Here is a 27,787-nt window from a genome sequence, read left to right on the forward strand (position 1 = left end):
TCGCATTTAAAAGTGATTTTATTAAAATAAAAGGAATAATACAATTACAATTCAATTAAAATCTAATCAATAAAAATAGAAAAAAAAATTAATATTCAATAGTAACACATTTAGTTTTTAAATATTCGTTCAAAGCTTCCTGCCCTAAATCCTTTCCAAACCCGCTTTGTTTAAACCCTCCAAATGGAGCCGCAACATCCGTTTTATTATAAGTATTAATAAAAACAGTTCCAGCTTCGATTTTTTCCGCGATTTTCAACGCTTTGTTTATATCGGAGGTGAAAACCCCGGAAGCTAAACCATATTCAGTAGCATTAGCTCGTTTAATAACACCATCGATATCACTACAAAAACATTAATAAATCAGAATTCAATTAAAATTAATTAATTAATTTACCCATCATCAAATTTACTAATACACATAATCGGCCCAAAAGATTCTTCTTTCGCCACAAACATTTCATCCTCAATATCGGCCAAAATCGTCGGTTCGAAAAAATAACCACTCCTTTTAACGCGTTTACCCCCATGAATTAATCTCGCCCCTTCTTTTACGGCTAAATCGACGTATTCGATGAGTTTCTCTAAATGGGCAAGATGATTTTGAGGTCCGTGGGCTGTTGATTTATTTAATGGATCTCCGATGGTGATTTTTTTGGTTTCTTTAGCAACGCGGTGAATGAACTCTTTGTAAATTGAATTTTCGACGAAAATTCGTCCCGCCGCTATGCAATTTTCGCCTTTATTAAAAAATACGCTTTGCATTCCCTATAAATATAATTAATTAATTAATAATAATAATAATAAAAGTATAGTTAAATCTCGATATAACGGACAAAATATCTTAGTTATACTGTTAATATTATCTGTTTAATATAATTTAGTTATATATATATTAAGTTATTTATATTACAATCAACTCTGTGAGTAAACTATTCCACATAGTTATAGCTTAGATTTAGACAGTGAAAGACCTGTGATATATTTCAGTACGATGAACGAGAAACATGAGTGAGACATCAGACTGGGCTCTAGTAGGAAGACCGAGAGATGCCATGAACAGAAATGCAAAAATGCACAAACTGAATCTAGGGCTGCCAAGACAATGCAGAATCCATCATCACCCCTCAAGCATTTAACTGTTTGAAAGAATTATATTATGTTACCATCAAGTGTCAGATGGGTATTATTGATGGAGTAAAATTTTGATAGCAAAGGTCTTGATCCGAAAGCAATAGCTAGAGTCTTTGCTATATTCAACCTCAAGCCATGACATCTAGACCAGTCTAGAACACTAGCATGATTCCTATTAAGCCGCATTACCGCTGCTGGCACTTCATCCACAGCTGCAGATGTATAAATTTGGAGGTCGTTCGCATATAGGTGAAAGTTGCAGTTAATTATCTTAATAATGCAAATTATGAAGACGAAAAAGAGAAGTAGACAATCTTGATTTACTTAATCGGGGCTCAGAGCCAACCTTTGTTACTGCCAGATGTCAATCAGTGATTGCTATTACCTTGGCCTCGATGAGTATTTCACATGAAATCCACAACTGGAAAGTCTCTGACTTGGTTTCAATGTCAAACCACAGATGGATCACTTTTGATCTAGGTATAAAAAAAATCGGGAAAAACTTGAAACGAAACCCCAGGAACACTGACGTGAACAAGTTCAAGTCGGTGTTATTAGGATGTTTGAGCGATATAAGGTTAATCCGGCCAAAATTAAGTCTTGACAGATTCCCTGACAATTGCGTATAAAAAGGCTTGTCCACTCCGCCTGGAAGCTGATTCAGGACGTGCCACTCTGTGGTGGTGCACTGAGCTGAGCGACCTTAAGAGGGAGTAGCCTTCAATCAAGCCAAAAGCTCTAGATTAGATTCTGATTGGAACTGCTATAAAAGCAAACTATCGGAGTTTAAAAAGCTTACACCTTCTAATAAAGGTACACTTTTCAGGTTCGGTAGACTCTATAGTAGCTCATGGAGACACCAACCACACACCGACTGCAGAAGACTGGCTGTTAGTTGAGAAGATCTGCACGCAGGACAAAATAAGGTGGGCAATAAACAGCTTTTCAAAGCTCCTGGAGCTGATGGTATCGTATCCGTCCTGCTGCAGTGGGGATTGGAGGAATTGATACCTCACCTAAGTACGCCTAAAACGCCTACCACCTTTCAGAGATGCTTGGCGTTTCCCTACATTCCCAGTTGTTGGCGTGAGGTTTTGGTGAATTTCATACCTAAACCGGGTAAGCAAAACTACTTCCTTCCGAAGTCTTTTAGACCAATCAGCCTCTCTAAAGAAGAGTCCTTGGAAACCGAAGCTATGGCTCCGTTACGTCGATGACACTTTCGTGATCTGGCAACATGGAAAAGAGCAACTCCAGGAATCAATTCACAGCACCCCATGATAAAATTTACCATGGAAACAGAAAATGCAAAACAGTTGCCATTCCTGGATGTGTTAGTCACTAGGAAAACAGATGGGGGCATGGAACTGGGAGTATTTCGAAAGAAAACACATACGAATAGGTACCTGCAGGCTTCATCCCACCACCACCCACAACAGAAGAGGTCCGTGATTCAAGCCTTATTCCAGCGAGCAGAGAGGATATGCGATAAAGAGAACCTAAGAAAAGAATAAAGATTCCTAGAAGATGTGCTGCAGAAGAACGGCTACACGATGAGAGATATCCGACGAGCACACTCAAACAGAAGGATGACTCGGTAAGTACGACACCAGCCGGTTTTATCTGCCTTCCTTATGTTTCAGGTGTGACGGAGCGAATTGCGAGGCGTCTGAAGAAGAATGATATCGTGGTACGATACGGTACGGTCAGCAAAATACAAAACGCTCTTCCGATAGCCAAACACAAACTAACCCCATTAAAGGGAGCTGGAGTCTACCGGCTATCTTGCAGTTGCGGGAAATATTACGTTGGCCAAACTGGACGTAACATCGAGTGCCGCTTCAAGGAACACGAAAGAGACTTCCGACTAAGGAAGATCCAACAATCTGCAGTTGCAGAGCATTGCCACAAAGAAGGACACAGCATAGAGTTCGAAAAAACCAAAGTGCTAACAAGAAACGGACATTACTTCCAAAGATTGACGAGAGAGCCGATAGAGATTCATCAACATGGGATTAACATGAATAGAGAAGATGGCTGGGAACTCAGCCGCACATGGAAGATGTTGGTGAACTCAACGAAGCCTTCTCCACCCGGATTTGACAAAACAACTTAGTTCACAATTAGACACTAATTAGTTATTAATTACCTTTTCATGTATTTATTGTCAAATTATAAAACGAATGCGTCACTTCGAACTTGTTTCTGAAGAACGTTGCAACATGGCATCCGAAACGTGAAACATTTTTTCAAAAAACGCACGGCTTAACCCGAAAGATTCTAGGTCTAGTGTTAGTTCTTGTGATAGTGCTAGTGTTAGTTCTAGTTTTAGTTTAATTAATATCGGCCGTGAAAGCCTTCGTACTTACAGCCTCTCCTCGTTTTTATTAAAAACCTTAGAGAGCAACTGACCTTAGTAGCAAGTCCACACTGACAGCTCTTCACAGTGTGACCAATTTTGTCGGGAGGGCGTTTGACTCCAAAGAGTTCGCCTTGGGAGTATTCATAGATATAGAGGGCGCCTTTGATAAGACGACCTTCGTTGGTATTAACGAGGCTTTGGCTGAGCATAATATTCCTCCTACCCTCTGTGGCTGGATAGAGAGCTCCCCCAGACAAAGAATCGTTAAGCTAAGGACTGGCAACGCCGCCCTTAAAAAGGCTGTAACGCGAGGATGTTCTCAAGGAGATGTTCTTTCACCACTGTGGAACCTTATTCTAGACAGCCTTATTAAACGCCTCAAAGAGGCCAAATTCATTACCGTCGGCTACGCTGATGATCTAACTATCCTTGTCAGGAGCAAACATGTGGGGGTGTTATTTGACACGAAACAATATAGTCGAGAAATGGTGTGGAAGGCAGAAATTGTCGGTTAACCTCAATAAGACCGATTTAATCCTTTTCACATGGCTGCGGAAAATTGATAATTTTCGATTGCCCTTGTTCCGAAAATTTTCACTGAGTTTGTTTAAAGAGGTTAAATATCTGGGTATTACTCTGGATAGCAAATTATCGTGGAAGTCACACCTAGATAATAGAGTAAAGAAAACTAGTGTCGCGTTTGGTCAGTGCCAAAGGGCGATTGGGAAGACATGGGGTTTGTCACCCAAATCTGCCCTCTGGATCTACACGGATGTGATACGACTTATGCTCACTTATGGTGCAGCAGTATGGTGGTTTAACACCTTACAGGTTACCGCCACTACCGCACTAAATAGAATACTGAGATTTGCGTGTATGTATGTTACAGGTACCATACGGCCATGGAAAACATGTTAAATTTGCACCTCTACACTTACATATTCAGGAGGTGGCGCTGATTACCATGTTGCGACTACGAGAAGTGGAGGAAGGCGTTGACAAACACACCTCTATTGGAATGCTGCACGGACTATATACCGGCTAAATTCACATTTTGAAGGAAATACCACACCCATTGTGGTTCCACAGGAGTAGATGAAAATAACACCATTAAAATCTACACTGATGGTTCGTGCAGACGAACTGGTGCAGGAGCGGGAGTATTTTCTAACGACTTACAGCTCCATCTCTTCATATCATACTTCATACTTGGAGAAGGCATCACCGTCAAGCAGGCGGAATTAGTCGCTATAAAATTTGCTGCTGACCACATTGTCAGCTCCAATAGGGCCGTTAACGTCAATCGATTAGAAAGACCGTCTTTCAAAAAATCGATAATGTAAATTAAATTAGACGGATTAGTAACGTTTTCACGTTCGAAAATTGTTTAATTTTTGCAATAATTAATGTAAAAGTTTAAAATTCCCCACCCCTGATTCATTGTGACGTTTTAAGTAAGAAGAAAGAAATCACAGACGTGATTTCTCTCCCGTTTTCTTCTGTTTTCTTCTAGCGCATAAGATTCGTAGCATTGTCTCTCTCTAGGAATTTTATTGATTTTTATACGCTCCAATCATACGCTCAAATCTGAGTGACGCGCTACTGAATTCGCGGCCTGTAATTTCTAACTTTATTATTTTTTTTTGGAAAAACTAAGCCTCAGAATCAAAAATTAAAAAATATGGGGTCAATCAATTTTAAAAAACTTTCGAATGAGCCAATAAAAAAAAAATAGTTAACGGCCCTATTACAAAGGTAAGACCTTTACAATCTTTACCGACAATAGACAATCTGTTTTAGCTCTAAGCAAGGATAAATTTACCTCTGCGCTGATTATGGATTGTCATTTGGCGCAGTGCACTCGGGGAATAAATACACCGATAGGCTGGCAAAAAGGGCTGCTGGGAAAGTGCCCTGTTCCCCTTTGCCGACAGTTGTCCCTTTTATGGTATCTCCTATTGAGTTAATCAAAAGCCTAACTCGCCAAAAGTTCCTTACCTGATGGGATAGAGTTAAAGGATGCTAGTTAGCTAAGTGGTTATTATTTTATCTCTCAGCTGACGCAGCACAGTAATTTGTAAGGTTGGGTAAGAGCGCCTTACCGGTTATTATGGGACTTTTTACAGGTCACTGTAAGGTAAATAAACACCTTTATAACATAAAGTGTGTTGACAACCCTCTGTGTCGTGATTGTGTGACTGTTCTGCCCTCAAGGATCTCAGATTAAGAGTGTTCGGGGGAGAATGGGCTACTACGGATGACGTCAGAGACACACCTCTGAGCTGTATCCTAGTCTTTGGTAACTCCCTAGGCTGGTTGATATAACCGGAGTGAGTGTTGGGAGGATGCACAAGGGTCCGTTGGGGCCTAAGTGCTGTGTGCGTTGCATACCCTCCCTTTCTCTTACATACAGGAGAGGTAGATAAAAACACTGCCATGAGGCACATCACAACGGCTTGTAAATACAGACAAGGAAGATGAGCAGTCATATACACACAAAGAACGAAAACCTACAGAAGATAGAATTGCCACCAACAAGTTATAATCAAATGTCTTGCTGAAGTCTAGTAAAACCAATAAGGTCATCACAACCAAGTCATTTTAGCAACTGTGATTGTACCTCAATATATTCTTATAGTACAATATTATAACATATTATTTTATTCCTGCCGACGCGACGATCCTGGTAACACTTGGCGCACAACGTTTCGTACAGTGATACCGAAGATGTCTAAAACAAGAAGTAGCAAAGCACCAGAAGAACACCCGATTTCAATCCACCACATTAGGCATTACTTTCCTCAGGCGAGGAAGAACTTCCCAAAGTAGAAGATATCATCATTTTCTTGCATTTGTAGTGTTCCTCTTTTCTGCCTAAATCCCTTTTTCTCTCTTTTCACTTTTTATTCAGTGTCTCTCTTTTATTATCAGTCTCTTTCCAGTACTACACCGTTCTGTCCAACCTCATTCTTCCATTTCCAATCTTTCTACACTATTATTTTTGCATTACCGTGTTTTATTTAGTGTATTACTTCTATTATCAGTCTCTTTTCAGTATTACACCTTTATGCTCAACCTTCTTTTTCCACGTTCGAGATATTTCGTGTTACTCTCGGGCGGTCGACGTCTTCGAAGTCGGCCGTGTTCAATTTTTGTAGCTATTTCAAACGAAATCAACGCATGGCTAAGGAATTAGGCCTTATACAAATCTAACACGGCCGTTTTCGAAGACATCGGCCGCCTCGTAATCAATACGAACCCCAAGAGACCCTTGTTAATCGATTCAGCCTCTATTCAGTCTTTTTCTCAACATTTCCAATCATCATTTTGTTTGGCCATACTTTTCATGACTTTATAATCTTTTTTTAAGTCTTAATCCTTTCTGTCCAGTTTCTTTTTCCTCTTTTCACGTTTTATTCAATGTCTTACTTCTATTGCCAGTCTGTTTCCAGTGTTGCAACTGTCTGTCCAAGCTCATTTTTCCATTTCCTGTCTTTCTACACTATTATTTTTGCATTACCAACCTTTTTCAGTGTCACATCTTTCTGTTCATTCCCGTTTTTGTCTCTCCAACCTCCATTCAGTCTTTTTATTAGCCTTTCCAATCTCTTTTCACGTATTATTCTCTCTTCCTCCTGTGGTGCGTCGAAATCTTTGTTACTCTCTTATATTTCCTCACTTTGACTATGCGGACGCGGTTTATTCCGATCTCTCGGTGACTCTTCTGAGTAAATTGCAGCGGCTACAAAATAATTGTATCCGGTTCATATTTGACCTAAATAGATTTGAGCATGTAACACCGTATCGCAATTACATTCAGATGTTAACCTGTGAGAGACGTAGATCCTTTCGTTTATTAACCATTTTATTTAAAATCCTTCATAACTGCACCCCAAAGTACTTATCAGATAGGTTCCAGCAATTATCAACTCATGAGCTTGCTACTCGTTCACGTTCTGATACTATTCTTACATTTCCCGTTCATAGCACTGAAATTTATCATAGATCATTTACAGTACAGTCGATTGCGCTGTGGAATGGACTGCCTTCTGAAATTCGTAATATTTCTAGAATTACTAATTTTAGACATGTTTTAAAGAGCCACTTGCTTGCCCTTCAACTGGCTGTTTCCTGATTCTTTGTTCTTTGTCTTTCTCTTTTTTTCCTCTCTTCAATTGCTCTCACTTGTTGGCAACTGATATCCGGCAGATTCTTTTAGTTTCTTTTAGTCGCTCTCTATCTCTCTTTTTGTGTCTTTTCTTTATTTTTCTCTTTGTTTTTCTTTTCTTGCTTAATCTTATTTGGTGATGTTAATAATATCTAATTGTCAGTACTTGCCATATTCAGCAAATACTATTTTTATTTTTGTTTGTTCTGTTGGGTCATTTGGCAGAGATCGCTTGTGCGATAAAATGATCCATTTGCTGATACTGTTTAAGTTAAGTGTATCTTATGTAATTTTGTATTTTTGTCTGTGGCAATAAATGATAAATAAAAAATTATTCCGTATTACACCTTTCTGGTCAACCTCCTTTTTTGGCATTCGAGATATTTCGTGTTACTCTCGTGTACAATTTTTGTAGCTGTTTCAAACGATATGAACGCATGGTTAAGGAATTAGGTCTTATACATATCTAACACGGCCGTTTTCGAAGACATCGGCCGCCTCGCAATCATCACGAACAGCAAGAGATTGAGACGAACCTCATTTCAGTTACACCATTCTCCCTTGTTAATCGATCCAGCCTCTATTCAGTCTTTTTCTCAACATTTACAATCATCATTTTGCTTGGCCATCCTTTTCTTGACTTTAGAATCATTTTTTAAGTCTTAATCCTTTCTGCCCAGTTTCTTTTTCCTCTTTTCACGTTTTATTCAATGTCTTTCTTCTATTACCAGTCTGTTTCCACCTTTCTGCTCTTTTTACCATTTCTCTTCGGGATTGTATATCCTTCATTGAACTAAAACTAGAACTAACTATTACATAACGTTATTCGAATTTGTGAGAAAATTATTAATTCAAATTTTTCATATCCCCGTATTAATCCGTTATATCGAGATATTACCATACTCATTATTTTTTGATTTAATTACAAGTTTAACTGCTTTTTCGATATCGCAATCTCCAAAAATAATTAGAGGCGATTTTCCTCCTAATTCCAAAGAGACTTTTTTAACGTTTTCTGCACAAGTCTTCATTATTACTTTTCCTATTTCGGTACTTCCGGTGAATCCTAATTTTCTTACATCGGGGTGAGAAGCGATTGCATTTCCAACGATTGTACCCGATCCCGTTACAACGTTAATAACTCCGGGTGGTACCCCTGCTTTTACAGATAACTCGGCGAACTTTAAAGCTGTTAAAGGACAAACTTGGGCTGGCTTAATCACAACCGTGTTTCCCGCCGCTAAACAAGCGGCCATTTTCCACGATAACATCATTAAAGGGTAATTCCATGGAGTTACTAACCCACAAACACTAAAAAAAAGAATTTTTTTGATTAATTAAAATTTATTTTTAGAATTAATTTTTATTAATACCCAATCGCTTCTTTTTTCGTAAAACACAAATTCGAATTTGGACGTGCGTTCGAAATAGGAACCGTACTTCCATGAATCTTATCAGCCCACCCAGCGAAATACCTCCAAGTTTCAATACTCATCCCAACGTGAGTTTTTAAAGCTAAAGTATAAACGGCCCCCGCATCTAAAGCTTCGATCGTGGCTAATTCTTCTTTGTGTTCTTGCATTAAATCGGCTAATCTGAAGAGGATTAATCCGCGTTCGCGAGCGCTGATTTTGCTCCATTCTCCTTCCTCGAACGCTTTTTTGGCGGCTTCGACCGCTTGGTTGACGTCGTTTATTGTGGCGGCGGGGATTTGGCAAATTACGCTTTCATCGGTGGGGTTAATACAGTTTGAAGTTTTTCCGGTTTCTGCATCGACGAATTCTCCGTTGATAAACATTTGGGTTGGAATGTTAATTGTTATTCCGTTTGTGAAGATTTCTTTTCCTTTGTAGTTTACCTTAAAAAAAGAAATACAATGAAACTTATTACTCAAATTTTGGAATAAAACTTTAAATAAAAGAATATGAGTTGAAGGGAAGGAAAAAAATCTGGAAGTAATGGAGAAATTCAATAGCATCAATAATCCAAAGTTATGAAGTTGCGTTTGCTAACGTAACTAAATTTTTTGGATTAATCGGATAAAGACGTGAAATCAGAGAAAATTTTTAGTTATAAAGCTGTTTTATTTTTAGCATTAATGGATAGAAAATTAAAAATCCTTTAAAATGAGCCCAAACTCGACTTATTTATCTGCAACCGTTATCGAGATATCTTAATTATTTGCAAAAAAAATGGCGACAATTTGACATTTGACAGTTTATAACCTAACTTTTTTATTCTTTAACCCAATTATATCATGTTTGGTATTAAATTAAAGCATTTTTGATTCTTATTAAGATAATTTTAACATTTATCAAAAAATCGTTCCATTTAATTTTGACATTTGACAGTTTATAACCTAACTTTTTTATTTTTAACCCTAATATATCTTATTTGGTATCAAACGAAAGCAGTTTTGATTCTTTTAAGATCATTTGAATATTTATCCAAAAATCGTTCCATTTAACTTTGACATTTGACAGTTTCTAACTTACCTTTTTTATTTTTAAAGCTGTTTTTTTAACATTAATGAATAAAAAATTAAAAATCCTTTAAAATGAACCCAAACTCGACTTATCTATCTGAAACCGTTATCGAGATATCTTAATTATTAGCAAAAAAAAATGGCGATTATTTGACATTTGACAGTTTATACATTAACTTTTTTTATTTTTAACCCAACTATATCTTGTTTGGTATCAAATGAAAGCATTTTTGATTGTTATTAGGATCATTTCAATATTTAACAAAAAATCGTTATATTTAATTTTGACATTTGACAGTTTCTAACCTAACTTTTTTATTCGTTAGCCGAAATATATCATGTTTGGTATCAAATGAAAGCATTTTTGATTCTTATTAAAATCTTTAAAATGAGCCCAAACTCGACTTATTTATCTCCAACCGTTATCGAGATATCTTAATTATTAGTAAAAAATGGCGATTATATGGCAAATATATCATGTTTGGTATCAAATTCAACCATTTTAGATGCTTATTAAGATCATTTCAATATTTATCAAAATTTCGTTACATTTAATTATGACATTTCACAATTTCTAACCTTACTTTTTTATTTTTTTACTTACACTGCAACCGACCAACACGGCCGAGCACGCCCGAGTAGTCGACAGAACTAAATTTTTTGGGTTAATCGGATGAAGTATTTGTTTCTTGATAAGTATCAATTCAGACAATTTTTTTAGTTGTAAAGCTGTTCTTTTTAAAACATTAATGGATAGAAAATTAAAAATTCTTTAAAATGAGCCCAAACTCGATTTATTTATCTCCGACCGTTATTGAGATATCTTAATTAATAGCAAAAAAAATGGCGATTATTTGACATTTGACAGTTTCTAACCTAACCTTCTTATTTTTTTACCCAAATATATCATGTTTGGTATCAAATGAAAAGATTTTTGATTCTTATTAAGATAATTTCAACATTTATCAAAAAATCGCTGCATTTAATTTTGACATGACAGTTTCTAACCTAACTTTTTTATTTTTTACGCAAATATATCATGTTTGATATCAAATGAGAGCATTTTTGATTCTTATTAAAATCATTCCAATATTTATAAAAAAATCGTAATATTTTGACATTTGACAGTTCCTAACCTAACTTTTTTATATTTAAAGCTGTTCTTTTTTAACATTAATGAATAGAAAATTAAAAATCCTTTAAAATGAACCCAAACTCGACTTATTAACTCCAACCGTTATCGAGATATCTTAATTATTAGTAGAAAAATGGCGATTATTTGACATTTGACAGTTTCCAACCTAACTTTTTTATTTTTTTACCCAAATATATCATGTTTGGTATCAAATGAAAGCATTTTTGATTCTTATTAAGATAATTTCAACATTTATCAAAAAATCGTTCCATTTAATTTTGACATTTGACAGTTTCTAACCTGACTGTTTTATTTTTAAAGCTGTTCTTTTTAACATTAATGAGTAAAAAATTAAAAATCCTTTAAAATGAACCCAAACTCGACTTATCTATCTCAAACCGTTATCGATCATTTCAATATTTAACAAAAAATCGTTATATTTAATTTTGACATTTGACTGTTTTTAACCTAACTTTTTTATTTTTTCAACCAAAATAGATTATGTTTGGTATCAAATTCGACCATTTTTGATACCTATTAAGATCATTTATATATTTATATAAAATTCGCTATATTAAATTTTGACATTTGGCAGTTTCTAACCTAACTTTTTTATTTTTAAAGCTGTTTTCTTTTAACATTAATGAATAGAAAATTAAAAATCCTTTAAAATGAACCCGAACTCGACTTATCTATCTCAAACCGTTATCGAGATATCTTAATTATTAGCAAAAAAAATGGCGATTATTTGACATTTGACAGTTTATAAATTAACTTCTTTTATTTTTAACCCACCAATCCAACTATATCTTGTTTGGTATCAAATGAAAGCATTTTTGATTGTTATTAAGATCATTTCAATATTTTACAAAAAATCGTTATATTTAATTTTGACATTTGACAGTTTCTAACCTAACTTTTTTATTCGTTAGCCGAAATATATCATGTTTGGTATCAAATGAAACCATTTTTGATTCTTATTAAGATCATTTCAATATTTATCAAAAAAACGTAATATTTAATTTTGACGTTTGACAGTTTTTAAGCTAACTTTTTTATTTTTTTAACCAAAATAGATTATGTTTGGTATCAAATTCGACCATTTTTGATACTTATTAAGATCATTTCAATATTTATATAAAATTCGCTATATTAAATTTTGACATTTGACAGTTTCTAACCTAACTTTTTTATTTTTAAAGCTGTTCTTTTTTAACATTAAAGAATAGAAAATTAAAAATCCTTTAAAATAAACCCAAATTCGACTTATCTATCTCAAACCGTTATCGAGATATCTTAATTATTAGCAAAAAAATGGCGATTATTTGACATTTGACAATTTATAAATTAACTTTTTTATTTTTTTACCCAAATATGTCATGTTTGGTATCAAACGAAAGCATTTTTGATTCTTATTAAGATAATTTCAACATTTATCAAATCGTTCCATTTAATTTTGACATTTGACAGTTTATAACCTAACTTCTCTTATTTTTAACCCAAATATATCTTGTTTGGTATCAAACGAAAGCAGTTTTGATTCTTTTAATATCATTTCAATATTTATCAAAAAATCCTTCCATTTAATTTTGACATTTGACAGTTTCTAACCTACCCTTTTTATTTTTAAAGCTGTTTTTTTAACATTAATGAATAAAAAATTAAAAATCCATTAAAATGAGCCCAAACTCGACTTATTTGTCTCCAACCGTTATCGAGATATCTTAATACTTAGTAAAAAAATGGCGATTATTTGACATTTGATAGTTTCTAACCTCACTTTTTTATTTTTTATCCCAAATATATAATATTTAGTATCAAATAAAAGCATTTTTGATTCTTATTAAGATCATTTCAATATTTATCAAAAAATCGTCATATTTAATTTTGACATTTGACAGTTTTTGACCTAACTTTATTATTTTTTAGCCCAAATATATCATGTTTGATGTCAAATTCAACCATTTTTGATACATATTAAGATTAATTCAATTTCTATCAAAATATCGTTACATTTAATTTTGACATTTGACAATTTCTAACCTTACTTTTTTATTTTTTTACTTACACTGCATCCGACCAACACGGCCGAACACGCCCGAGTAGTCGACAGAACTAAATTTTTTAGATTAATCGAATAAAGTATTTGTTTCTTGGTAGGTATCAATTCAGAAAATTTTTTTAATTGTAAAGCTGTGCTTTTTAAAACATTAATGGATAGAAAATTAAAAATTCTTTAAAATGAGCCCAAACTCGATTTGTTTATCTCCGACCGTTACTGAGATATCTTAATTAATAGCAAAAAAAATGGCGATTATTTGACATTTGCAGTTTCTAACCTAACTTTTTTATTTTTTAACCCAAATATATCATATTTGGTATTAAATGTAAGCATTTTTAATTCTTATTAAGATCATTTCAATATTTATCAAAAAATCGTAATATATAACTTTGGCATTTGACAGTTTTTAACATAACTTTTTTATTTTTAACCCAACTATATCTTGTTTGGTATCAAATGAAAGAATTTTTGATTCTTATTAAGATCATTTCAATATTTAAGAAAAAATCGTTATATTTAATTTTGACATTTGACAGTTTCTAACCTAACTTTTTTATTCTTTAACCCAATTATATCATGTTTGCTATTAAATTAAAGCATTTTTGATTCTTATTAAGATCATACCAATGTCTATCAAAAAATCGTAATATTTGATTTTGACGTTTGACCGTTTCTAACCTAACTTTTTTATTTTTTAACCCAAATATATCATATATGGTGTCGAATGGAAGCATTTTTGATGCTTATTAAGATCATATCAATGTCTATTAAAAAATCGTAATATTTGATTTTGACGTTTGACCGTTTCTAACCTAATTTTTTTATTTTTTACCCAAATATATCATATTTGGTATCAAATGAAAGCATTTGTGATTCTTATTAAGATCATTTCAATATTTATCAAAAATCGTCATATTTAATTTTGACATTTGACAGTTTCTAACCTAACTTTTTTATTTTTAACCTGTTCTTTTTTATCATTAATGAATAGAAAATTAAAAATCTTTTAAAATGAACCCAAACTCGACTTATCTATCTCAAATCTTTATTGAGATATCTTAATTATTAGCAAAAAAATGGCGATTATTTAACATTTGACAGTTTATAATCCACCTTTTTTTATTTTTAACCCAAATATATCATGTTTGGTATCAAATGAGTGCATTCTTGATTCTTATTAAGATAATTTCAACATTTATCAAAAATCATTGCATTTAATTTTGATATTTGACAGTTTCTAATCTAACTTTTTTATTTTTTACCCAAATATATCATGTTTGATATCAAATGAGAGCATTTGTGATTCTTATTAAGATCATTTCAATATTTATCAAAAATCGTCATATTTAATTTTGACATTTGACAGTTTCTGACCTAACTTTTTTATTTTTAAGCTGTTCTTTTTTATCATTAATGAATAGAAAATTAAAAATCTTTTAAAATGAACCCTAACTCGATTTATTTATCTCAAACCGTTATCGAGATATCTTAATTATTAGCAAAAAAATGGCGATTATTTGACATTTGACAGTTTATAACCCACATTTTTTTATTTTTAACCCAAATATATGATGTTTGGCATCAATTGAGAACATTTTTGGTTCTTATTAAGATAATTTCAACATTTATCAAAAAATCGTTGCATTTAATTTTGACATTTGACAGTTTCTAACCTAACTTTTTTATTTTTTACCCAAATATGTCATGTTTGGTATCAAATGAAAGCATTTTCGATTCTTATTATGATCATTTCAATATTTATCAAAAAATCGTTACATTTAATTTTGACATTTGACAGATTCTAACCTAACTTTTTTATTTTTTTACCCAAATATGTCATGTTTGGTATCAAATGAAAGCATTTTTCATGCCTATTAAGATAATTTCAATATTTATTAAAAAATTGTTATATTTAATTTTGACATTTGAGTTGCTAATCTTACTTGTTTATTGTTTTACCCAAATATATCATGTTTGGTATCAAATGAAAGCATTTTTGATTCTTAGTACGATTCTTTAACGTCAATTTCTTCATTCTTTAAAGTAGTAGACTGTTTTAAGTCGATTAGCATACGCAGACGATTTAGCGGTTGTGGTGAGGGCGAAAGACAGACCTCGATTGGAAGATATTAATAGAGTCATTAATAAGTTATGCGAGATGAAATTAAGTGTAGCAGCTACGATGACAAGGATAAAGGTTTGTACCTCAAGCAGCGTTAAGTATTTGGGGTATGCCCATGACTCAATCCTTAGTGGAAATGATAAAGAAGGCGTCAGATATGTCCAACATTTCCCAAAAGCTCATACTAAACAAGGAGATTTTGTTTTTCAAGTCAGATGGAGAGGACGACATCTTATGTCCCCCTTTGTACAATGATTGAATTTGTGCATTTTCTCATCCTCTGTGCCAAAAAACAAAAAAAAAAGGATTGAGTTGGGTTTAAGAAATTTTGGTTGAGTCTGGAGGATTTGAGAATGTTTTAATTGTGGGTTACATAGATTTGGTTAGGTTTGACTAATTTTAACTGAGGTTGAGTTATGTGTGGATCTTAGATAGGTTTGAATGATTTGTGTGGTGGAAGATAAGGTCTGATATGCTGTGGAAGCAATAATATGGTAACTAATCGTAATGGAAATGAAGGTTGCAAGTCATAAGACTGAGAGAGCAGCCGTAATGATCTCAGCGAAAGTTATCAAAAAATGTCTAAACGCTTTCTAAGATTATGGAGAGCTTCCAAGAGAAATTTTAACAAGTCTAATAAGCTTCCTAACACTTCCCTAGCCTATCCATACGTTGCCATAAAGATCAAAAATTGTCGAAAAGTGTCTAAACATAAAAAATAAAGATACCAACCTTAATATTATTATCAAATCCTCCAGATCTCGTCGTTTTAACAACCTCTTGACAAAACTCTTCAAAACTAGAAGCCATAAAAACTTGCGCATTTTCAAACTCAATCTTAAACAACTCCTTAACCTCCTCGACCAAGCGAACAACATCCATCGATCCAGCCCCCGACAAGAAAAAATCGGTATTTTCATTAACATCCACATTTAAAATCGATTCCCAAATTTTCCTCAACGATTCCAAAGATTCCTTTTCATCCTCGCTGTACTCAATCTCGATTTGTTTCGTTAATTGATCGAGCGACTCCGCCGCGCGAAATTTCCCGTTAATTTTAACCCTGGTTATATTCACCGCGACATCATCATCGTTCGCGAATAACAAAAGACCTTGTGAGTGCAATAACGCGGGTTTCTTAGCGGATTCGATTTCGACGGGTTTTGCGTTAATCGGTAACTTTTTCTTCCAAATTGATGAGCCGAAAACGTCCACAATTTCGAAGTGATTAGTTCCGGGGATTTTTATAGCGCAAGAAGCCCCGGGGACTGAGTCCATCCCTCGAATAAAATTATACAGTTCTTTCGATGATTTATTAAAATCGATTTTTCGATATTCTTGTTTATTCAACATTGGGTCGTAAGTTGCTAAAGTTTCGTTTTGAATTTCTTTGGGGGCTGTCCCATCGGCTATCATATCGACGGCTTTTTCTAAAGCGCTAATCCCCGCGGGGTACAAAAACCGTTTATACAAACTGTCAACGTTGTCGGTTTCTTCGATTTTGATGCGATCTTGAAGCAGGATTGGGCCGGTGTCTAAACCATCGTCGGGCCAAAAAATTGAAAATCCTGCGTATTCATCTCCGGTTATTAAAGTCCTAAATTAATAAAATTTAATTTAATTCATTTTAGAGGGGGTTAATTACCAATTAATTGCGGAAGCTCCTCGGTGTCTCGGTAAAATTGAGGGGTGATAACATATGCTTTGGAAACGAGGGTAATTGATGATTTCCATTGGAATGTATTGCGAGCAAAAAGCCAAAACGTTGAGTTCAACGTTTAATTTTTCGTAATCGGTCATTATTTCGGGTTTTAATTTTTTATCACGTCTCCAACCAGAATATTTAAAAACTGGGATGTTGTATTCATCTCCTGCTTTAGCTAAATTTAAAAAAAGTAATTATATATATATACAGGGTGTTTTATAATATATGCGCACGACTTCAGAATGTGATAGCTTGTCCAAAAATTTGAAAAAAAGTTTCTATCAACTTACCCTCTAAAATGCACCATTTGCGAGATACAGGGTGTTGAAATTTAATAAAAAAAATCGTTTTTTGCGAATATCTCCGGAACCGTTTATCGTACAGAAAACAGCTTTTGTATGTTGAGATGTGATATTAAATAAAAGAAGTATTTTGTACAGTTTAGATATAAACACAATAGATGGTGACACATGTGTTTGAAGCTATGTTCAGGATATAAAATAACCGTTAGAAACAAAAAATAAGAAGTAAAATAGACATGGTCGCACAAGTTGTTGTTAATAGTTACCGCTAAACATTATTCATTCTCATAGTTTATTTCTTAATAGGTATATCGTTAACCCTAGCATTTTCTACTCATAATAAGCTAAGTTTTTTGGCTTATTATGGTCAAAAATCCTTGGTCTCGATAAGTATTTCAAATGAAGTCCACCACCACAGATGGATCACTTTTGATCTGGGTATAAAAAAGATCGGGAAACACCTGAAGCGAAACCCCAGGAACACTGACGTGAACAAGTTCCAGTCGGTGTTATTAGGATGTTTGAGCGGTATAAAGTTAATTGAGGAACGATCATTGATTTTGACAGATTCCCTGACAATTGCGTATAAAAAGGCTTGTCCACTCTGTCTGGAAGCTGATTCAGGACGTGCCACTCTGTGGTGGTGCACTGAACTCAGCGACCTTAAGAGGGAGTAGCCTTCAATAAAGCCAAAAGCTCTAGATTAGATTGAGAACTGCTATAAAGGCAAACTATCGGAGTTTAAAAAAGTGTTCGTCGAAAGATTGACATGATTTTACTAATTTTCTTTTTTAATATTTTAGCAAATTTATCAATTTCCAAAAACATTTGATTGATATTGAGAAACGATTGTAAACATATTAAAAGTTGTACCCTTATGAAATTTCACTATAATTTCTTACTGTATGTGTTGTTTATGGAGCTTCTTGAATACTGGATTTATATATCTTTTTCTCAACACTGTTCATAAACAGATTTTATATGCAATTAAACTTTAATTTAAGCTACAAAAAAGTCCCACAAGATTCCAGGTTGAAATTTGTTTTTTTATGTAGTTTCAAGCCTATACTTTCCGTTCCCAAAAAAATAAATTGCGCATATTTGCGCATTTTCAATAAAATGGCTAATATACAGGGTGGTGTCTACGGATATTCGACAGTGAATACTGAAAGTTAGTTTTACAATCGTTTACAATTTTTCAGAATAACTATTTTTTATGAATTAATATTAGTACTAACTCTATTATTAGATCTAGAACTAGAAGCTTTCGGGCTTAACCGTGCGTCTTTACGTCACGAGTATTTTTTAGTTAAAAAATACCTATCCAACACACAGTAATAAAAAAGAAAATCAATGACGCGTTAAAATGCCAAATCAGCTGCCTGTTTCACAAAAATTATTATCAAGAAATGAAAACTGCTGCATTTAAAAATATTACAAACGACACAGTTCTATTATACAATCAATTATACAGGATGCTATATCTCGCCTGGTTGGCGAGATATAGCGGATCAAAGTTTCTTTAAAATTAAACATTATCTGCTATAAAAAGCACTTTTAGGTAATATACATCTTACCTATCTTGTTTATTGCAATGTCAAGTGTTTGGAGGTAACCAGTGATTCCTGCCGGAATCATTATTTGATCAATCTTCCTCTCAGCAAGAAAGATTTTCATGTCTTTAGCGCGGTGAGTACTGGCTGAATCCCAAACTAGTAAACCTCTATTCTGACCCCTCAACAGTGGTGGCAGCATAAAATCAACCCACTTTCTTATAACTGCTTGGGTGCACTTAAAAATGGCGATACTTTCTTGCCATCTAGACGAATCACCAAAATACAGGTAACACGTGCACTATCGTAACCGGTTGAAGGAACGTAAATTGATGAAGAAGCCTTGTGGTGAACTGTCGTTTAAGCTCCTTGGCCTAGGAATACCGCGGTCTCATCCATAGTAATCATGTTGGAGAGTTGGTATTTCGAAAAATCGATGCCATCAACAAAAAGCTTAAATGCAAGTGCACGCTTAACAACTTCATTGTCTTCCAGCTTAAACAAAGGTGTTGATCTCCTTAGAGACAGTTCATATCGTTTAAGAAAGTTGTCCAACCAGTGTGACGATGCTTTAAATTCTTCTGTGGATATATCAAATTTAATTGTTGTTTCAAGGGCAAATTTTTGAATATCAGCCTTGCGCACAACCAAAGCCATTGCTCTCATGCCTGCAATCCATTCCCAGATGCAATCTTCCAACTCAGAAAATAACGACTGCCGACCTGATCCAACTCTGCGTTTTTTCTCATTTCCTTGGTCCACCAGTTGACACAGGTAATCGTAGTCTGCACGCCATTTACGAACCATACGGAGATCCAGCATCTTCTCTTTACAGAATGCTACAAGATTTACACCCCTGGAGTCTTCCACGATTCCCTTTTTGTACTCGACGGAAGAGCTCTTTCGTTTTGTACTCATTTTAACTGGGGTTAGAAATTATGCACTTTATTTTTAAATAAAATTACGTATGAGGAAATAATCAGACTTACAAGACTGAAATTATTTACGTAGAACGCCCTATACCCTCTGTTCTATAGTGTGAACAGCGTGGACCTTCGATGGTGCGTACAAGTGTATTGTGCCTCTCTGTCAGGGTTTTTACTTATATACCGCTCAGGGAAATCCCTTATTTTGTACTTTAAAGCACATTCAATATATCGTGTGTTTTAGAAGAAAAATTGTACAATTGGTTTCTTAAAGAAAGAGAAAAAAATTCACGAAAGGAAAGCTAAACATATTACTTATACTTAATAAATCAACAGCATTTTTTAACGAATTCTTTTTGTCACATTATTTTAACTAGGGCTTATTTTCGGAGGATGTCTTATTTTATAAAAAGTTCCGAAAATCACGATAGGGCTTATTTTCGGAGGATGTCTTATTTTCGGAAAAAGACGGTACTGTACGAGTATGGAGAATTGCACGACGAGGTCGTAGACCGAGTCGTGTAATCACACGAGTACTGTAATTATGCTCTAGCCCACGTGTGATATACAGCATTTTATCTACGACCGCTAAAAATTACTAAAAAATCAATTTCTTTAAAAAAGTCTATTTGACATTTATAAAAATATTTTGAAATTATTGTTGACAATTTTGAATTGTCAGTTTCAACAACATATTTACTCTTCTGGAATAAGTGTTTAGAAATGTAAAAACATAACAATTAATGTTTATAATAAATAGTATTGTTTCTCTGTAAGTAGATAGTACTTTTTCTTTTGTATTGTTGCTCGTTTCAATAAATTAAGTCTGTTCTGATTAGGCTAAAAATGCGTTACGTAATGAAACTAGTGCGGTAATGAACTTCATTACGTAACTCAAATCAGTGCGCTAATGATGACTTATACAAGCAGTCGCAGATAATAGTATATTATTCAACAAGCGTATAATGGCGGCTGTTACCCACGAAGATGTAGTTGTAATCTGAGTGGGTAACATCCATTATACGCAAGTTGAATACTATACTTTATCTACAACTATTTAATTTTGAAAAAAAAATCAAAAAAAGGAAAAAAAAACTTGATAGACATTTCAGACATAACCTTAATATAAGAAAGCTGTCATTTCTGTTAAAATTTAATTTTTTTGATTAGTAGGCCGTGTCAGAACTGTGGAATAATGGCTTCATTATTCAACACTTTGTCAGTCATATGAGTAATGGGTGTCATTACCCGTCAAAAATCAAATGTATAACGAATAGATAATTCAATAGTTGTAGATAAAATCATTAAGTATCCAGATTGGCCTGCTTTCAGAAGATGCACAAGGTACTTGGAATAAAGACCTTAGAAGGTATAGCGAGAACTTTTCCAGAAAAATGTCAAGAATACACAATAATAGAGACATTTTAAACAGACTATTAATATCTTCAGACCCAATTATAACATCATTTCATAGCAAGAAATCCTTCTCTGCTTTGAAAATGATGAAGAAAGAAATAATTTTTTATCGTCAATTGCAACTAATATTGAAATTGTGAAACACAGTGAGGACGAAGAAAATAAATATAGGTATAAAAAAAATTTTAAAACAATATGTTAAAATACTAAATTTGCTTATGGGTTAAAACATAATTTATGGTTATCATTACATTATTAAACATTTGTCACAAATTAACACAGAAACAGAGAATAGCGTAGTTTACTCTATTATTACAAATAAAATAGTAACAGAATTTTGAACTGCTGTTTTTTCGAAGACAGCTACATGAAAAATACTCGGGAATTACATAGAATCCATAAATGCATCAAAGAAATGGAGGTTTCTATTTTAAAATGTCAACATATGGTATCTGAATTTTGAGACACCTGTACATTTCAATTTTATCTCAAAAAGTGCGCGTTAAAAAATATAACATAGATATTCAAGAATTTTTTCTGGAAGAATATCCTTCAAATTTTTATCGAATTGATTTCATACTTTATGTACACAGTGTATACAGGTGTCTCACGTAACAGGTTCGTTAGAACTTTTTTAGGGTCCACTATTTGTACAGTTTTGAAATTTTGGTTGTTCATTCGGAACTTTCGATCTAAAATATTTCGAAGATGGCTGCCACTTCCAGTCTACCGGAAGTAGATCATAATCTCGTTATTTTAACTGAAACAGTTTTTCTTACACCTTTTAATTGTCTTTAATTGTTTTTTAATGGTCAAAATATTTTTTTATGTACAATTAAAAAGTGTAATAAGTGTAGCAATCCATTTAAGGTAACGAAGTTATGGTCTACTTCCGGTGAACCGAAAGTGGCAGCTATCTTGAAAATGTTTTAGATCGAAAGTTCCGAATGAACAACCTATGCTACCAAAATTTCAAACCTCTATGAATAGTGGAACTTTAAAAAGTTTTAACGAACCAGTTACGTGAGACACCCTGTATATATTATAGTATATAAGTATATATTACTTATTGTTAGGGTACATGAAATAAATGTACCATGTTTTCGGAGTTACATTAGCTCGAACATCCAAGCCAACCCACAACAAAACCTTTGTTTCGCTTTTATTTTCAAATATTCGTTTCAAAATCATAAATTCTGTTTTAAGCACTGTTTATAGATGAAATAAATCCTAGCCATTAAGGAAATATTATAGTGGTATTAAACATTTTCAACTTCATTTAGTTGTGATTAGATTTTTGGCTAGATATTCATAACTTCCTAACACTGTGGGGCATGGAGGAGATTCTGCGAAGAAGTCACTTCTGGAAACGAATTCTCTCGTCTTAAAAGGGTTCTGGCCTCAGACCCGGACCGGCGAATAGGTTTATTACAGAAAGATAACGGTTGCTATACCTACAAAGCTTACACCTTCTAATGAATGTGCATTTTTCAGGTTCGGTAGACTCTATAGTAGCTCATGGAGATACCAACCACACACCGACTGCAAAAGACTGGCTGTTAGCTGAAAAGATCTGCACGCAGGGTAAAGTGAGGTGGGCAATAAACAGCTTTTCACCTTTCAAAGCTCCTGGAGCTGATGGTATCGTACCCGTCCTGCTACAGTGGGGATTGGAGGAATTGATACCTCACCTAAGGAACATCTTTCACGGATGCCTGGCGTTTCGCTACATTAACAGTTGTTGGCGTCAGGTTTTGGTGAACTTATTATTAAAAACCTTAGAGAGACTGTGCGATCGTTACATAAGGGATGTCTGTCTTGTCGATAGACCCTTAGATTCTAATCAACATGTGTACACCCAAGGCAAATCCACACTGACAGCTCTTCACACTGTGACCAGTTTTGTTGGGACGGCGTTGGACTCCAAAGAGTCCATCTTGGGAGTATTCATAGATATAGAGGGTGCCTTTGATAAGACGACCTTCGTTGGTATTAACGAGGCTTTGGCTGAGCATAATGATCCTCCTACCCTCTGTGGCTGGATAGAGAGCTTCCTCAGATAAAGAATCGTCAAGCGTTACAAAGGCTGTAATGCGAGGATGTTCTCCAGGAGGTGTTCTTTCACCTTATTCTAGACAGCCTTATTAAGCGCCTCAAATAAGCCAAATTCGTTACAGTCGGCTATGCTGATGATCTAACTATCCTTGTCAGAGGAAAACATGTGGGGGTGTTATTTGACACGATACAATATAGTCAAGAAATGGTGTGGAAGGCAGAAATTGTCGGTTAACCCTAATAAGACCGATTTAATCCTTTTCACACGATTGCAAAAAATTGGTAATTTTCGATTGCCCTTGTTCGGAAAATGCCCACTGAGTTTGTCTAAAGAGGTTAAATATCTGGGTATCACTCTGGGTAGCAAACTATCGTGGAAGTCACACCTAGATAATCGAGTAAAGAAAGTTAGTGTCGCATTTGGCCAGTACCGAAGTGCGACTGGAAAGACGTGGGGTTTGTTACCCAAATCTGCCCTCTGGATCTACAGGGATGTGATACGACCTATGCTCACTTATGGTGCAGTAGTATGGTGGTCTAAAACCTTACAGCTTACCGCCACTACCGCACTAAATAGAATACAGAGATTGGCGTGTATGTATGTTGCAGGTGCCATGAGGACGATCCCATTATGGCCGTGGAAAATATGTTAAACTTGCCACCTCTACATTTATATATTCAGGAGGTGGCGCTGATTACCATGTTGCGACTACAGGAAGTGGGACTTTTCAGTGGAGAGGAAACCGGAGGAAGTGCAGCACTTTGGAGGGAGTCGTTGACAAACACACCTCTATTGGAATGCTGCACGACCTATACTAGAAATACCTTTATAACACATTATAACAATTTATAATGTGCGGTTTATCACATCTTATGTGACTGTTCTGCCTTGAAGGACATCAGATTAAGCCTTTAGTAACTCCTTAGGCTGGTTGATATAACCGGGGTGAGTGTTGGGAGGATGCACAAGGGTCCGTTGGGACCTAAGTGCTATGTGCGTTTCATACCCTCCCCTTCTCTTACATACATACATACATACAAGCTAAGCTTTGTGGGAGAAAAAATTTTTTTAAAGTCATAATTGGTGAAGATTTTGAAGGAGGTAGTGGTTGTTTTTCTCCCCAACTTCTACGCCACTGGAAAAAGTACGGTTTTGAGATGCCCATTTGAACCGTCAATGTTTTCTGCACAAAAAAGGTACTGTAGGTCATGAGCTCTAAAGTTGAGCCTTTTCTAGAAAAATCAACTTTTTTTTTGAAAAAGATCGTTTTTTGAAGAGATTTTTTTGAATAAAAATTTTATTTTACGATTAAATAAAATTTATGTAAACGTTAAAACAAGTGACAAAAGCAAGCGTTAACTTCATAATTGCATAATTAAAAAAAACTCAGTCTTATTAGATTTATCTTATTATCTTAGCTTATTATAAGTAGAAAATGGTTACAAAAGCTGTTTTCTGTACGATAAACGATTCCGGAAATATTCGCAAAAAACGAATCTTTTTATTAAATTTAAACACCCTGTATCTCGAAAATGGTGCATTTTAGAGGGTAAGTTGACACACAAGTTGTATTTTTGGACAAGCTATCACATCCTGAAGTCCTGCGCATATATTATCAAACAGCCTATATATATTAATTAAGAAAGTTACAACAAGGACATTTCTTTTATTTTAACTATAACTAGACCGCAAATGAAAGGTAAAACTTGCGAAATAAAACCTCATTTATAAATGACTCCGTTCCAAGTAGTAATTAAGTAACTAAAATTTCTTAATTCTTACCTAAAGGGTCCTGTTTCTTTTGGCCTTTATCGGGAATTGTAAAAACTCCAACAACGCAATGTCCATTTCTTATTAATCGTTCCATAACATCGACGGCAAAATCGCTTTGGCCGATTATCGCGACTCTTAAACCTTGATCGCTAACGTCGGCGTATTGCTAAATTAATCATCATTTATTAATCAATTAATTAATTATTATTAACTATGTACTTACATTTGGTGGCATTTTTAAAAATGTTCTTTTTAACTTTCAAACAGTTTAAGAATTTCTAATTAGTTGTGTTTAAATGAAAGTCTCGAGAACGACTAAAACCTAGAACCGAGTCGACGTTCTCTTTATATACTAACGAGCGAGATTTCTTATCGAGAGACGCACGTTTTTTCGGAGTTAATCAATCGGCTCGCTTTTGCCGCAATCATCGTATACAGACTGTAAATATAATCTTGTGTTGATGTGGAATGGAATGATTAACAATTTTTTTGCAATGTTATTTTTGGTAATTTTGCCGTTTAAATGTGTTGTTTGATTTTGAAATTAGAATAGAATCGTGAAATGGTGTGACACGAATTTATACGGAATTTTGATAAAATTAATGTGTAGGTTTTTTTATATAGTTGAATTTCTAATGGTTAAGGTTTTCTAGGAATAAAATTGATAAACGTTTTAGTTGTTAAGAACACAACGTTTAAGTTCAATTTCATTTCTTATGTTTAACAATTTTGTCCAAGTGGCTAATTAGCTGGAAACAATAAATTTAAATTTTCTATTGAATTAGGGGAGATAAATCTTTGCTTAATATGAAGATTTATAGCCAAGGTCGCTTGCGGGCGAGGCTCTACAATGAGACTCCATAAAAATAAAGTGTTATAGAAATATCGCCTCATGCGCCTATATATGACCTTGGCTTGAAGATATAACATCGCAACCTTGTTATATAATTAATCATGTTGTATTGAATCAGAGAGGATAAATCTTTGCTTAAATGAGGATTTATAGCCAAGGTCGCTTGCGGGCGAGGCTCTACAATGAGGTTGCGTAAAAATCGGCGAGGTCGCGACCTCGGCTTGAAGATACGACATCGCAACCATGTCAAACAAACAATTAAATAATAATTAATTGGTACTAAAGCAGGAAAGATAAATTTTTGCTTTTTATGAAGGTTTATAGCGGAAGTCGCTTTACGGACGAGGCTCTAAAATAAAGCTCGATGAAGAAAACTCATTATAGAAATATTGCCTCGGCCGCAAGCGACCTCGTCTTGAAGATACAACAACGCAACCTTGTTATATGACTAATCATTTTGTATTGAATCAGAGAGGATAAATCTTTGCTTAATATGAGGATTTATAGCCAAAGTCACTTGCGGGCGAGGCTCTATAATGAGATCCCATAAAAATAAAGTGTTAAAGATATACTGCCTCGGTCGCAAGCGACCTCGGCTTGATGATACGAAATCGCGACTTTGTTATACAACCAATATTGAACCAGGGAACATAAATCGTTGCTTAATATGAAGATTTATAGCCAAGGTCGCTTGCGGGCGAGGCTCTACAATGAGACTCCATAAAAATAAAGTGTTATAGATATATTGCCTCGGTCGCAAGCGACCTCGGCTTGAAGATACAACATCGCAACCTTGTTATACTAATAATCATTTTGTATTGAATGAGAGAAGATAAATCTTTGCTTAATATAAGAATTTATAGCCAAGGCCGCTTGCGGTCGAAGCTTTACAATGAAGCTCCATAAAAATAATGTGTTAATGATATACTGCCTCGGTCGCAAGCGACCTCGGCTTGAAAATACGACATCGCGACTTTGTTATACAACCAATATTGAACCAGGGAACATAAATCGTTGCTTAATATGAAGATTTATAGCCAAGGTCGCTTGCGGGCGAGGCTCTACAATAAGGCGTCATAAAAATAATGTGTTTAAGATATACTGCCTCGGTCGCAAGTGATCTCAATTTGAATATACCACATCGCAACTTTGTTATACAACCTATCAGTATATTGAACAAAGCAAAATAAATCTTTGCTTAATATGAAGATTTATAGCCAAGGTCGCTTGCGACCGAGGCTCTACAATGAGACCCCATGAAAATAAAGTGTTATAGATATATTGCCTCGGTCGCAAGCGACCTCGGCTTGAAGATACAACATCGCAACCTTGTTATACTAATAATCATTTTGTATTGAATGAGAGAAGATAGATCTTTGCTTAATATAAGAATTTATAGCCAAGGCCGCTTGCGGTCGAAGCTTTACAATGAAGCTCCATAAAAATAATGTGTTAATGATATACTGCCTCGGTCGCAAGCGACCTCGGCTTGAAAATACGACATCGCGACTTTGTTATACAATCAATATTGAACCAGGGAAGATAAATCTTTGCTTAATATGAGGATTTATAGCAATATAGCCTTTTATTTATTAGATTTATATAGATATACTGCCTCGGTCGCAAGCGACCTCGGTAATTTGTAAACAAACGTCTTCTAGTAAGTGATGTTGAATATTCAATATTTTTTTACGATTTCCCCTTAACTCAATATATGGTAGAATCATTAAACAAC

The 27,787-nt window shown here is 34.4% G+C and overlaps 1 protein-coding gene across 1 annotated transcript; it reads right to left on the bottom strand.

The window, feature by feature from the left end:
• LOC111418399 (cytosolic 10-formyltetrahydrofolate dehydrogenase) lies at positions 1–25,694 on the bottom strand. Its single transcript, XM_023050936.2, has 8 exons — positions 25,423–25,694; positions 25,209–25,365; positions 17,114–17,348; positions 16,201–17,065; positions 9,038–9,522; positions 8,591–8,975; positions 398–768; positions 1–344 (listed from the first exon to the last, which is right to left on the bottom strand). Exons 1-8 carry the CDS (start codon positions 25,432–25,434, stop codon positions 89–91), a joined length of 2,766 nt encoding a protein of 921 aa, XP_022906704.2. The 5' UTR covers positions 25,435–25,694; the 3' UTR covers positions 1–88.
• Between the last annotated feature and the right edge of the window lie 2,093 nt (positions 25,695–27,787).

The sequence above is a fragment of the Onthophagus taurus genome, unplaced genomic scaffold (genome assembly GCF_036711975.1).
Source record: "Onthophagus taurus isolate NC unplaced genomic scaffold, IU_Otau_3.0 ScKx7SY_15, whole genome shotgun sequence".
Lineage (NCBI taxonomy): Eukaryota > Metazoa > Arthropoda > Insecta > Coleoptera > Scarabaeidae > Onthophagus > Onthophagus taurus.

Bases quoted from the DNA above. Each gene is read 5' to 3' on its own strand.
- LOC111418399 (XM_023050936.2), bottom strand. The intron at 17,066-17,113 runs GTAATTAACCCC...TTATTAATTTAG, and splicing joins GGAGCTTCCGCAATTAATTG to GACTTTAATAACCGGAGATG. The intron at 8,976-9,037 runs GTATTAATAAAA...TCTTTTTTTTAG, and splicing joins ACGAAAAAAGAAGCGATTGG to TGTTTGTGGGTTAGTAACTC.